The 14,272-nt window shown below is 36.6% G+C and overlaps 1 protein-coding gene across 1 annotated transcript; it reads left to right on the top strand.

Moving 5' to 3' along the window:
* Window positions 1-5,298: 5,298 nt before the first annotated feature.
* LOC138708088 (brachyurin-like) lies at window positions 5,299-12,461 on the top strand. The gene is made up of 6 exons (XM_069838243.1): window positions 5,299-5,378; window positions 7,973-8,051; window positions 9,011-9,164; window positions 9,333-9,598; window positions 10,332-10,471; window positions 12,222-12,461. The coding sequence occupies exons 1-6, from the start codon at window positions 5,331-5,333 to the stop codon at window positions 12,396-12,398; spliced, it is 864 nt and encodes a 287-aa protein (XP_069694344.1). The 5' UTR covers window positions 5,299-5,330; the 3' UTR covers window positions 12,399-12,461.
* Window positions 12,462-14,272: the final 1,811 nt, after the last annotated feature.

Genomic DNA, 14,272 nt, shown 5'->3' with positions numbered 1-14,272 from the left:
CTAACATTTGTCGGAAGTAAGAGGTTTTTCGTAGAATTGTTTTCTCTATTGAGGAAAGGATAAAATTTCTTAATTTTTATGTCACATTTTAAAATTGTAAATTATCGTGTTTTATTTAACTACGCTCGCAACTGCCGTGGTTATATCAGCGTCGAAAGAACTTATTATTTTTATATTCTAGCTAACAACTCTTATGCACTTATTATTCATAAAATATAGGAATATTTGCAGTCTTACGAGCTGTTGTCAGCAGATACATTTTGAAAATATACACAGATGTCGATATTCTGGTGAAATTGAAGACCTCGGTGCAAAAACCTGTCAAGTCCAGAAATGAAAATTTTACAGTGGATAAATGAACTTTCCACAAAGATTGAATGTGCATTAATTTCAAACCGATTTTTTACACAATAATTTAAGAAATTAGTAGGTTTTTTTGTGTGGTTACCAATATTCTTGTAAGTTCTCTTTCGTCCATAGACTTTAAGAAGTGATGATCTTGAATGTTTTCGTACCGAAAATACAACAGATTTGTTTTTCATCTTTGAACTTCATTTATTTCTTGTTTGAATAGAAATCTACGAAACTTATTTCAGTTTCAGGTGAGTTCCCGTTGAGGGGTTAATGAATATATATAACATCATCCCTCCAAGTATTGGGCCATGTGGTCCCTTACGGCCTCAAAGAAGAATTAAGGGGTTTGGGGGAAAAACCAGGCGGTTCCAATTCAGTACTTTCCGAGATAATGAAGAAAAACTTACCGCCAAACAATAAGCATGTACAGAACGAGGCAGGTCTAAGTGCATTATAACTGTGAATGTAATTCATGGAAATACCTGGCTCTTCGACCAAACGATAGAGCGTATTTTTTTTTCCTCTGTGCATAATTAGCTCAAAAATGAAAAAAAAAAAAAAATTGTAGCTGCCTGGTTTTTCCCCCAAGCCCCTCAATTGTCCCTCCAGCGTTTCTTGGGACGTCCCATATAGGCCTATATATACATACATATATATTTGAAGAGTCCACTGCAAGAATGATGGATGTCATTTGGAATACATTTTGCAGGAGAAGCAATTGAAAGTTTGAAATGCTTAGCGCTCAAAGCTTAACTGTGATTTTCCGATCATTACTGGACAATGATGCCATATAACTCTCTATGTACATTTTATATGTCTTAAGCTATGCATTGACAGTCTAGGTTCATTTTCGACAAGAAAGTGACATCCATCATTATTGCAGTGGACTCTTCATTTCAAAATAATTATTATTGTACTATATTTTAAAGCTTAAAGTGTTTGTGCATCCAATAAGAGTAAGTTCATAATAGTTCTTTAACTTGGTTATTTAACTACGCCGTATCAACTACTGGGCTATTTAGCGTCGATCAAATTAGTGATAGCGAGATTGTATTTGTCGAGATGAGGCCGAGGATTCGCCACAGAGTATCTGTCATTTGCCTTACGGTTGGGGAAAACCTAGAAAAAAACCCAACCAGGTGATTAGCACGCGCCCGAGTGCAACTCCGGCAAACGCGCTACTAGTGTCTGATCATGAGGGACAAAAGCTGTAGTTAAAATTGTTACTGAAATATAGGACTGTAGGGAAAGAACATTGACCTACCTTCTATCTAACGGAAAGATCTGTCTGTTGTTTACACAAATCAGTGAATCAGTCAAGTCCTTTTCAACTGTAGAGACGTTACTAAAAGTCAGACTTGAAGGATTCTTGCACAATAGTGTGCAACATATGTTCATCAATGCAGTACATACTAAATGTCGATTTTGAAGAAAATTGGACTTGGCCGGTTTTTGCACCGAGGTCTTCAATTAGACTTACGAAGTTTTAAAAGTTAGCCGACGATATATTCCACCAATCTAATATAAATCAGAGAACTTAACAAAGTTAGGCATATTTAAAATACCGTTTGAAGCACACCTTGGTTCCGTGGAAAGACACTTCAAAGATAGACACGCGGCCACGTATGATGAATTAGGAGAGGAGGAACGCTTGAAGATGTTGAAAGACCTTAAGTCATCTAAATAATTATTTTTTTAATTGTTATATTCTTATGATTTTTTATGTTTCATGTTATTGGTGCCAGAAAGTTACAAAATAGCGCTTACAACCGGTTTAGATTCGACCGGTTAAAGAAGATCGTCAAGGTCAGACAACAGATCGAATATTCGATTTTCAACTGGTTACCGCTTTTGTTTTGCAGGTAGACAGAACACCAGGCGCACTTTATCACATATGAAACCGACATTTTCTGAGTACACAAACGGAGTAACAATTCAAGGAAATTTATATTGTCTTATTAAAAAATGTGTTTGCTTGATATAGGTCTGATTGGACACTTCAATACACTTACCTTCATAACTAATACATAAATGAACAAATGGACACCAGTAACAACATAGGAAATAAGTGTAATGCAGAATATGAAATCTGGTGCGTAAAGAAATGCAAGAATAAAATAAATTACAATTACTTACTAAAGAGAAGAGCAAATAAGTACATAGGCTTACATTCTAGTTTAATATTTACATTTTAAACTCAAAATACGTACCTCTAAAACAGTAGTTAATATATAATGCCTTTTAATTATTCTAAAGAGGTGCATTATTATATCATTAATAAATCATTTTTAAGAATATAGTGTTGTTAACAAAAAGAAAAGTACTCTGAAGCTCAAATGCTTGTACTTTCACGAAGCATGTTGTTGCCCTTGAAGGTACCCAACTTAATACCTGGACTGGATGAATGAATCAGTCAATGAATCTATGAATCAATCAACTAATGAATCAATGAATTAATCAATTAATCAATCAGTGAATCAATGAATGAATGACTCAATTAATCAATCGACACATCAATGAATCGATGTGTGAATGAATAAATGAGTCGATGAATGGATGATGGATGAATCGATGGCTGATTGAATGATTGAATATACTGAGAGAGAAAGAATTATCAATTAAATGGTATGCCTACAAGATGATAAACGCATCCTTGCAAGGGCTTTTGTAACTCCTGCATGGCTCAATGTGGTCTGTCTTTGCCGTCCACCCATAAAGAATGAGAAACAACTCGAATACGCTAGTTCATTCATTCACAGTTTTCTGCCCAAGGGCAGGTCTTTCACTGCAAACCAAGCATTCTACAATATTTCCTATTTTCTGTCTTCCTCTTAGTCTCCGCATATGATCCATATATCTTAATGTCGTCTATCATTTGATTTCTTCTGCCACGAACTTTTCTCCCGTTCACCCTTGCTTCCAGTAGATCCTTCAGTAGGCAGTAGATTCTTAGCCAGTGATCCAGCCAATTCATTTTTCTCTTCCTGATCACTTTAAGCAACATTATTTCTTTACCCACTATTTCCAGAACATATTCATTTCTTATTCTGTCTGTACATTACATAGCTCCATTATTCTACATATCCACATTTCAGGTGCTTCTAATTGTTTCTCTTCACTTCGTCGAAATGTCCTTGTTTCTGCCCTGTACAATGCCACACTCCACACAAAGAACTTCACTAGTCTCATCATTAGTCCTTTTTCCATAATTCCACAGAAGATGCCCCTTTTTATATTAAAAGCTTGCTTTGCTATTGCTGTACTTCTTTTGACTTCCTGGTAGCAGGTCATGTTATGATTATAGTACATCCCAAGTATTTGAAGCTGCCCACTTGCTCTACTGCCTCATTTTGAATTTCCAGGTTTACCTTCTTTATTTTTCTTCCAATGATCGTGGTCTTAGTCTTGTTTGCATTTACCCTAATCTTACACTGCTCACAGCTGTTGTTTAGCTCTAGTAGCATATCCCTTAATATCCTCTCCTCTTCTGCTAACGAAGCCACATCATAAAAAAATCGTATGCACTTTATTGCTTTTCCTCCTATTATCACATATCCCATGTTCTCAAAACAGTTCTTCATTAAATCCTCCAAGTACAAGTTGAACATATCCCTTAATATCCTCTCCTCTTCTGCCAACGACGCCACATCATCAGAAAATCATATGCAATTTATTCCTTTTCCTCCTACTATCACCTATCCCATGTTCCGAAAACAGTTCTTCATTAAATTCTCCAAGTACAAGTTGAACAGGTTAGGTAATAAAGGCATCCTTGTCGTACTTATCTCCCTATTTCACTTCCTTCTCACATTTCTTTTCCCATCCTGACTTTGACTCGTTGGTTCATATTAAGATTACTGAACAGAATATTCTCTTTTCAATCCACACCTATTTTCTTCAGGATCCCTATAAGTTTATTCCAAGTCACTTTGTCGAATGCCTTTTCTAGGTTTACAAATACTATGTACACAGTGTGTTGTAGTGACTTCAAATAGTAAACATAAAGAATGGATAGAAATATAAAATATTGTGAAAATAAATTAGGCGTTTGGAATTTGAAAATGGATGGATGTAAATCCATCAGAGCCCGAACAACCACTGGCGAACCCTAAAAGGGATACTCATAGCGGATTTTTGCTAGGATGCGCCAGTCCCTTTCTAACATTTTAATGTAACTTCAACCTAAGGACATCACAAACACCAAAAATAATTTCTAATCAAGAAAAAATTCCTTGGCAAAGTTGGGAACCTAAACTGAAAACTGGTTAGGATCCATCGTATATAGCCAACCATTGCGCAAAGAGACTAGCAATTTGGAGATAATGGCCCGCGTCTCTTAAGTCAGAATTAGAAACTTGATTTTCATTTTAGAATCTATGAAATTCTTATATGTTGTAGAGGAAAACTTGAAACTTAAAAGGATATAACTCCAATTTTAGAAACATGGTTCAATGGAATGAGTTGACACTTAACAACTTTTTCTATTGCAATTACGTGCAGGAATTATTGCCTGTTGAGAAGATTTATTTCAAAATATAGACATTGATGATGCTTTGTGAAGGTCTCAAATCTATTAGTTTGAGTGTATAGAAAAGAAATGTTTCTTAGCTTTCAGGACAGCAGGTGATCATATACAAGATATACTGTACCTGGTTTCATTTTCTTTTTCTTTTGTTGATACCATGTTCAGATTACAAGAGTTCAGTGTTTCTTTTGAAATCTTCAGAAGTGAAATCTGCGATGAGTTGTCATTTCCTTTATCTTAACACAAGATTCAGTGCTTTCTAGTTAAAAAAAAAATTCAATTCCGTCTAAGTATTGGGGATTATTTTCAATACAGTAAGCACTTTAAGCTTATCTTTGATATGAATGTATTAAGAAACAATCTTCGATGGAAGGCGTAGAAATTATAATTGGCTTTAGTATATAAAGGAAGCAACACATCAGTAAGTCAGTATTCGTCGAGGAAAAAGAAGATGGCTGTACTTACATTCCTGCTTTTGGTGTCAGCAGCGACGGCCGAGGTATGAATATTACTAGTAATAGTATCTCTATTACTGGCACTATTACTGCTTACTACTAGCAGTAGTAGTGGTATTATTTACATGTTTGTAATTTTGAAGATATACTTTTGTATAGAGTCGTTTAGAGACATCTTAACACGCAAAGGACCAATTTATGCAAATTTATTCTATTTTTTCTCCTAATATATATGGACATGCTTTCCGTACATTTCACATATCTGGCGTCAATGTGATCATTTTCTATCACTGTATTAAAAAATACAAATTGATGCCGAAGTTTCGACTTCTCCCATAATGGGAAAAATTTCAGCATAGTATGACAAACATATGAACAACTTTAAAACGCAACATTTACATCACAAATTTTCCTTCTCAAATATACCTAAATAATTTACAGTGCTCTTACTCGTGCTGGTCACACGTGAATTTTTCATCGGTGCCATTTTCCACACATACCTTGTGAAATCATTTTTGGTATTCTCTAACACATTGAACATAAAGTTCTCTAGCACTGTCATCGTAATGATACCCACTACAAGGGTACAGTAGGTTTTGTTTTTGGATTGTTCAGATTGTTTGATAAACAGGCTTCCTCCCACAACACGCGGGCGTTAGATGGCTAAACTTAATTGTACGTAACAAGTAAATTCACATGAAATATTTTATTTCTATATAATTCTAAATACAAGTATTTTAAGAAGTACACATCTAATTTTAAAACGCAGGTAAGGAATTGAAATATAATAAAGAATTACACCAGCAGTAGGCTATATTTCCGTCAGTAGGCCTATTTCTTCATTCTACGTTGTAGATATTGGACATCGCAAACTTTCACTGCACATTCGTTCAGTCACAAGAATATTTGCGTGAAAAGATTATTTAATGTTTGAAAGAGCAAATCTTCTGTAAAATGAAGACATTTTTATTCCGAGTAAGTGACTGCTACAGTTGTTGCAGGCTACTGTATTACTAGTACAGGTCACGAAAGCAAGGGCCTCTACTTTTCTGTCCTTTATGCGTCTCAAAGTTGTATATTGGTACCATGAACATTAGCTCTAGCTTCTGTGAGACGAGCGTCTTAACCATTTTGTACAATTTAGAAACCTTTGCTGCCTCTGCAAGCCTATTTATTGCGTACAGAAAGTACATTTTCAAGATGCTTTAGGTAAACTATTACATTTTATTAGAAATGGCATTCTTGAGATTTTCACCAAATCATTAATTTATTAAATATGCAAAGTAACCACTATTACACGTTCAAGTGACAATAATATTACATGTATTCCTGACTGTTATTTGTAACGGTCGGTTGCAATTGTCGGATTAATAATTTCTCTTTCACTACCATTTAACATCACATTACGGTGGCAGTGAGACCTAGCCCTCAGTACTAGACACGGTAGAATGATGGCTGAGAAAACGGGAGTGCCTCGAGCTAATCGGTGACTAAATTCTTCACGTGGATTTTAAGCCCGTATCTCTGATTATGCGCCGTTCATCAATTTTAAATCACTTGTAACACAGTAATATTTCAAATATATGTACTAATAAATGATTAACATTCAAGCAAATTGAAACGCAAGAGTTGAAAATGTTCAAATCTTCTCAGTAGTTCAAAGTCAACAGACACTATATACTTTCAATGGCGGAATTTGAAAGCTTGTACAATTTTTCAACCTCTGTAAATATTTATGCACTGCAACATCAGACCAGTTTTGTGTATACTTCGTATAACATAGAATTTAAATGTTAGATTTTTTGCTTTTTATAGATCTTGATCGAGTCAAATTTTAAAAAGATAAAAGTAATGAAACTTGGAAATTATATTTATCGAGTAGCATTTTTGCGTCAATGAACTCAGAGTTGTTTCATTTCCCATCAAGGAAACAATATATTTTCAAAATTACTGCAGAACGTGTATTCCACATGTAGCATTTAATAGTCGGCCTGGGTAGCGTAGTCGGTATAGCGCTGGTCTTCTGTGCCCATGTCGATGGCATTTAATTGTGCTTAAATGCGATAGGTTCATGTCAGTAGATTTACTGGCATGTAAAAAAAGTAATATGGGACAAAATGCTGGCACAACAACGACGCTGATTATAAATCTTCAGTTGCGAGCGTCGTTAAATAGACCACAATTAAAAAAACGTATTTAATACGACATAGAATGTCGCACGTTCTTATTCCACTAGATACCATCGCTACAAATGTAACCGGATAACAAATTAAGCGAATGAAAAAGTTTCGGACAATGGGAAAATAACCTATTCCTATAGGTATCCTACAAGCAAAACTCAGCTCGAACTCCTCACGGCGCGCATGCTATACCCCTCTTACCCCCCCTGCAGTAGGTGTGAGAGCATGCTGGGAAAGGGAACATACGTCATCTGCGCGAGACAGTCACGCCCGCTGGTTTCTGCGCACTGAGTTTAGCTTGTAGGATACTTATAGATAATATCCTGAAATTTATTTGCAAGAAATGGCATGAACTCGAGAGCATCCTCCTCAGCGTGTTTCTACACAAATGAAGACGTGATTGTCGTGCCATTCGAACTATCTCGGATTCTGTACACACATCGTACTTCTTGTTTCAGGTTGCCGTCGATTGGTCCAACTTGCTATCCCTAGAACCACAACTGCCCAACCTTCCACTACCGAAGGTGTTGCCAAATGGTACGTAGTTTTTAGTTCTTTTGCTCTGTTTCTTTATTTAGGTAGCGTTCTGCTGAACGACTGAAATTTGACGAAATCCATATCCTTTATGTTTACGTTCAAAGCCCCTCTGCTAGGAAATGTGGTGATGAAGAGTGATGCGGATTAAATCTACTGCTGTTCCAGTCTGTCTTCCAAAGCAGTTCTGAGTTTTCTGGAGAATAAAAGCTAGATAGATTGAAAGGTATCAGACGTGTAGAATGATCAGGCGAAAACAGTATGAAAACTAATTGTGACTACAAAGCATTTTATTACAGTAATTCATTTGCAAAGTAAAGACATTGAACTGTCATGTAATTTAGAAAAACATTTTTCTATTCGTGTGTACGGATTGGGTAACTGAAACAATTTTACGGAGACAAATCATTATTTGATCTGTAGCAGCCAAAATAAGTCTTAGCATTTCTTTATGCAATCAAAATAGTTCTTTATGGGACTAAAAAGAAAGAAACTGAGCAGAGTGAAATACGGTGACATTGGTGGTCATTCCGTGTCACCTAGAGTATGAAATGCTAATTAAATTTGGCGTCATAGTGTCGGCAATAGATATGATGTTGCAACACTTCAACGTCAACATATTAAACCGCATGCTAGTCCAAATCTGTCATTTGCATTAAAACCTCTCAAAAGTATAATCTAAACAAATTACTGTAATCATATAGTTCAGCCTTCAAATTATGGCGTATTTCTTCTGTAATATTAACGAACATTTCTCTTTGTGGTTCAATTCACAGAACGAACATTATTGAAGAACAAAAAAAGTGGAGAGGCCAGATGTATTCTAGCGTTCTGGTGTTGGTTTCCCAAAAATATCAATAATTCATAAAAATGTATCTTAGTTGTTATTCGTAACTACAATAACATTGTGTTCACCTCTTCCTTTGCTGTCGAAAGTAACTAAAGATGTAACATTTGGACAGCTGGCTCAAGGATCACAGGAGGCGAGGAGGCAGGCCCCCACCAGTTCCCGTACCAGGCCGCCGTGCTCGTCCATACCCCCGACGGCACGGGATTCTGCGGTGGCTCCCTCCTTTCCCCCGAATGGGTATTGACCGCCGCTCACTGCGCAGATGCGTGAGTACATAGCAAATACATCAGCATTTACGATCACGTATTCACTGAAATTTGAAGAAATTATTTTGGTTTAAGAGCATTGCTTCTAACTGGACAAACAACTCTTTCCAAGTCTATCTTCGTAAATAAATATAAAGTTTAGAAATATTTTTATGTGTGTTAACGCAGAGCCGATAGCTTCACTGTGATCCTGGGGGCGCATCGCGTTTTGGAAATAGAAGACACGCAGGTGCGTTTTGACGTGACAGAGAAGCACGTGCATCCCGCATGGGATCCCCAGCGTATCAGCAACGACGTCGCGCTGCTACGCCTGCCCTCTAGCGTCCAACTATCTCAACATATCCAGACGCTGCGCCTACCAAAGCTCTCGCAGAAGGACGAAACATTCGCTGACGTGATGGCCGTCGCCAGTGGCTGGGGAAGAGATTCCGACAGTACGTATGAATGACATTTAACATGCATTCGGGTCTGAAGAATATCAGCATCCCATCCCTTAGTCACTGCAGCAGTGTTGCCAGATTTTCTAGTGGCAGAAAGTGAAATAAGTGTTAGTTTTCTTTTTAAATTTTAAGAATAATGTTGGTTTTAATTAAAAATTGTAGAAGCAGACATCATTCCTTATCACGTTCTCTATTGACAAGGGTAAAAATTAGATTCGTGTGAATAGTACTTACCGAGTAAATCAGTGTTAACATTTTGGAGATAATTTTCTTTCTAAGAAAAATATTAATTTTAGGGACAATTACGTTGTTAGAATTTTTCTGTTGTACTCTATTCAAGGAATAAGCTATTAAAAGCTACACATTTATATTACTTTCATACTATATGTATTATATATAAAATTGTTCAGAAGCGATCGGCCATTTGTATAAGGAAATAAAATGATTGCAATTGTTTACCTGTTAAAGACCAACTCCTCTTAATTGCAGAAATTAACCATCAGGATGGACCTTACATTTTGCGCATTGGTAGTGTCATACCCACCTTATTTTCCGTAAAACGCGGAACTACATCGATGTTCTTTGTTGTCGAAAGTCGAACAGAAACTAAGTAGTATTAATTTTAATTATTATCACATGATAAATTGCATTTTTGTCTAAACGCAGCAGTTTGCTTGCTGACGAGGGCAAAGAATAGCTGTGAATTCTTGTCTTGCTTTCTTCGTAGATTCCGAATCCATCAGTCCCGTCCTGCGCTGGGTGAGCACCCCCATCATCACCAACTACGTGTGCGGAGTGCTGTACTTCGGAGCAATCAACGACGGTCACATTTGCGTGTCCGGCACCGGAGGCAAGAGCACCTGCAACGTGAGTATATTTCAGCTCCAAACCTATGGCACTTGTCTGCTCGAAACAAATTTACCGGCAGGAAGGGACTGTTTAGGGACGGATGTAGTCCTCCTTTCCTAGCAGAAAACTGTCGAAAGGAAGTGGGAATGAGTGGGAGTTTTGTAAATTTATGAAATATAAAATATAGTTCCCTAAAACTGATTTATATTTTCAAATTATAAGATATATTTTGTTTCACGCGTGCAGTTAATGAAATTATGAAATGAAATAATCATTAAAGGATTGATACTTGAGAAGTATAAAAGCATATTAAAATAATATAATTCTAGAAAGCTAAGTAACCTATACATTCCTGTCGGGTCGTAATATAGCGCGAGAGTCAATTCTTTGTAAGTTTTCACCTTCTTGCGTTATATGTAATCTAAAATAACACTATTGTATGCTATCTTGAAAATTAATGATAACTTTCAGAAGCTGAACCACAGTTAAATGTCGATAGCTTTGTATATATCATGGCATAGATCAAATTTCAATAATAATAATAATAATAATAATAATAATAATAATAATAATAATAATAATAATAATATGTTTTCCAACGTAGAACGATAATTTGTAGGCCATATCCAAGAAAGGAATTATCAGAATCCGGCCGGTGTCATTCGGCGGTGTTGAGGTGTTGCAGTTGTTTACGAAGAATCTTAAAAATTAGATGGCCAGATATAATCACAAACTCAGAACTATGGAAGATAACAAATCAGAAAGAAATCACAATAGAAATCAAACGACGAAAGTGGAATTGGATAGGGCACACAATCAGGAAAGAAGATGGAGCAGTAGAAAGAATGGCTTTGGATTGGAACCCCCAGGGTAGTAGAACAAGAGGAAGGCCAAATATACATGGAAGAGAACAGTTTTGGAGGAAATTGCTAGGGAGGGGAAAACATGGAGCGAAGTGAAGATGTTGGCTACAAATAGGGTCCGATGGAGGCACTTTGTGAATGCCCTATGCTCCTCATGAGGAAATACAGGAGTTTGATTGATTGATTGATTGATTGATTGATTGAGGTGTTGCAGTTATTGTCGTCAATAATATTTGTACTCAGTCAAAGGAGAACTCATTACCAATTTCGATCGAATGACTACAAAATTTACCACCTGAACATTACCTTCATCCGTCCTCGTGTCCCAGTTAATGGTCCTCGAGTGTTAAATATCAGCATCAAATTTTCTCGATCATCCCACATAAGCTTCTTCATTGCTCCCGTTAATGGATTTTCTCTTCTTTCCGTCCTGCTTCATTTGAACATTCCATCGTATCCCACGTTTTCTAAGAGATGTCCGTCAATTAAATTTTAATGTGAGTGCTTTGTTTGGTAAATCATTCATCGTCCATCACCATTAGCCGAAATCACCGAATTTTTTTTAACCTTTCCGTATATCTTGCAGTTTTGCAATTCACAAAATATTTCTTTGTTTATTTTCTATCTCTTCTTGGTTTCTGTAGTATGCTGCGAATAAATCTCATCTGTGCTGCATGAATTCTGTTTGACATTTTCTTTATAATTGCGCATACTTCCAAATCATATGGCAAAACTGGCTTAAAATGTGACTTTATACATAATTATCTTGCAGTTTACATGTATACCTTTCTCTTGATGGTAACATAAAATTAGTACTATATATTGTTCTACTCAAGAAAACGACAAATAATTAGCACTAATTCATGGCAGTTTTTTCCTTAATTAATGGAAATGTTTGCTTCCAGGGTGATAGCGGCGGACCGCTTATCATTGAGGATGCTGATGGGCAAGCAACACAGGTCGGGGTGGTGTCTTTCGGCATCTCTTTTGGCTGCGAGATCGGTTGGCCCGCAGCCTTCGCCAGGGTCACTTACTACCTGGACTGGATCTTGTCCACCACCGGCATTGCCCCCAGGCCATAACCACATCGTCATTGTAGTCCAAATAGAATGTAATAATTGTAATAAATATATGGTGTAGTTGTGTGATATGTTGAACTGTCCTTATCGAAAATACATTCGGGTTTCCTGCAGTTCTTCTCCTGTTATCCTTTCTCCTACTTTTCCTCCTGTTTATCATCATCATTATGAACACCGGTTGAGCTTTACTTAAGTTTATGAGGCTATTCCGCATTGCTTCTTCTTGGCTCTTCACCGCTTCCCTCTTCTGTTATCCACCAGTCAGATTGATCTGGTATGCTTTTTCGCCGGCAAAGCGCGTTGCAGCTCGAATTCTATTGTTTCAATAAGTTACTTTACTGACTTACTTACCTTAATTACTTATTAGAAATATTCAAATGATACTCACCACTACATCAGACGACGGAATTGTTCACCCTCAGCTCTTAAAGATGCGTCTATCCTGATGAAAAGTTAGCTCAAAACTAAGTGAAATTAAAATTCTGTAATTGGTACTCTACGTCAAGTTTTCTCTGTTAAAAGAGAATTGGGCGCATGCCTTGCACACTTCTTGTTTGTAAGAATATCATGTGTTCGTACTTTCTTACTAATTTAAGAATGTGTTTTGTTGGTGGAACGTGTATCCCGGAATAATTACGATGAAATTACCTCTTCCATGACTTGTACGAATCTTTTCTAACACAACTTCCCTAAATGAATCTTGTTTGTTCTTAAATATGTACAATTCTACTAAAATGGGGTACTTAATAACATTTGGTGGACAGAAACACAGAAACGTTTAAAATGTACATATAAACCTTTGTATTATAATATCCTTGTCTTCGAGTTAGAGCGTACTGAACAAATGTACAGGTCAAGTAGGTGTATAGTTTGTGGGAGACCTATACTCTGGCCTGCACGTTCTCCAGTTCAAAACCCATTGGAGTTTTATTTGTGGAGTCACTTGAAAACAATTGTTTCTTGACATTCCAGTCCCAATATTAAAATACACAAAAACAAAATAGGTCGCGACAGTCTAGGGCACGACAGCAGACTTGTGTTCGGGCTAAGATAGCTATTTTGAGCACTTCCTGTAACGGTAAGCAGTTTCAAATTAGTGAGGTACAAAGTTCACTGTAACGTCAAACGAAGATAAATGGGACAGATGTTTATATGAATGTTATACATTGTTTACTTTTTTGTCTTTTGTCGACCGATGTATTTTTTCCACATGTTACTAGAAAACGTATTTAAAACGTTGCACACTGAACAAGGTACAGAGCAATAAACATACAAACTAGCGCGGCACTCATAACTCAACTGTGTGCGAGATCCGTTATGACTCTGGGCGGCCGACCGTGAGTGCACCGGGAACATATATGGTCAGTTTTGGTTCTTTGAGATTATTCTATGCGACTGACTCGCGACAATTATGGTTTAACTATAATATCTCGCTATCCGAATTGATGCTAGTTTGAGAGAGTTAATTTCACTCTATTTCCTTGACTATATTAGCTTCAAATGCTCATTAGACTAACAGCTGGAATATTTGCTGTGGCAGCAACACAAACCTTGGTATTTAATTTATGTTTTTAATTGAAAGATTCAGAACCATAGTGGGCCAAGCGCCATTTACTAACAAGGGTTAAAGTGAAGTTATTACCATAATTCAATGGAAACATATAGCAAGTAATATAAAGTATACACATTAAAACTAAATGATATGTCAATCTTCATTAAACTATGGTATTCACTTAATTTTAACCCTTGCTTTCTCCGTTTTTAATAAATGGCGCTTGGCCCACTATGGCTCTGAACCCTTCAATTGATGTGCCCAGTAAGCTATTCACGTACACATTTTGAAGAAGAACGAATAGTCTTTGGCCATTAGGTTGTAC

The sequence above is a fragment of the Periplaneta americana genome, chromosome 10 (assembly GCF_040183065.1).
Source record: "Periplaneta americana isolate PAMFEO1 chromosome 10, P.americana_PAMFEO1_priV1, whole genome shotgun sequence".
NCBI classification, from domain to species: Eukaryota; Metazoa; Arthropoda; class Insecta; order Blattodea; family Blattidae; genus Periplaneta; species Periplaneta americana.
This window is presented reverse-complemented; position numbering and strand designations above follow the sequence as displayed.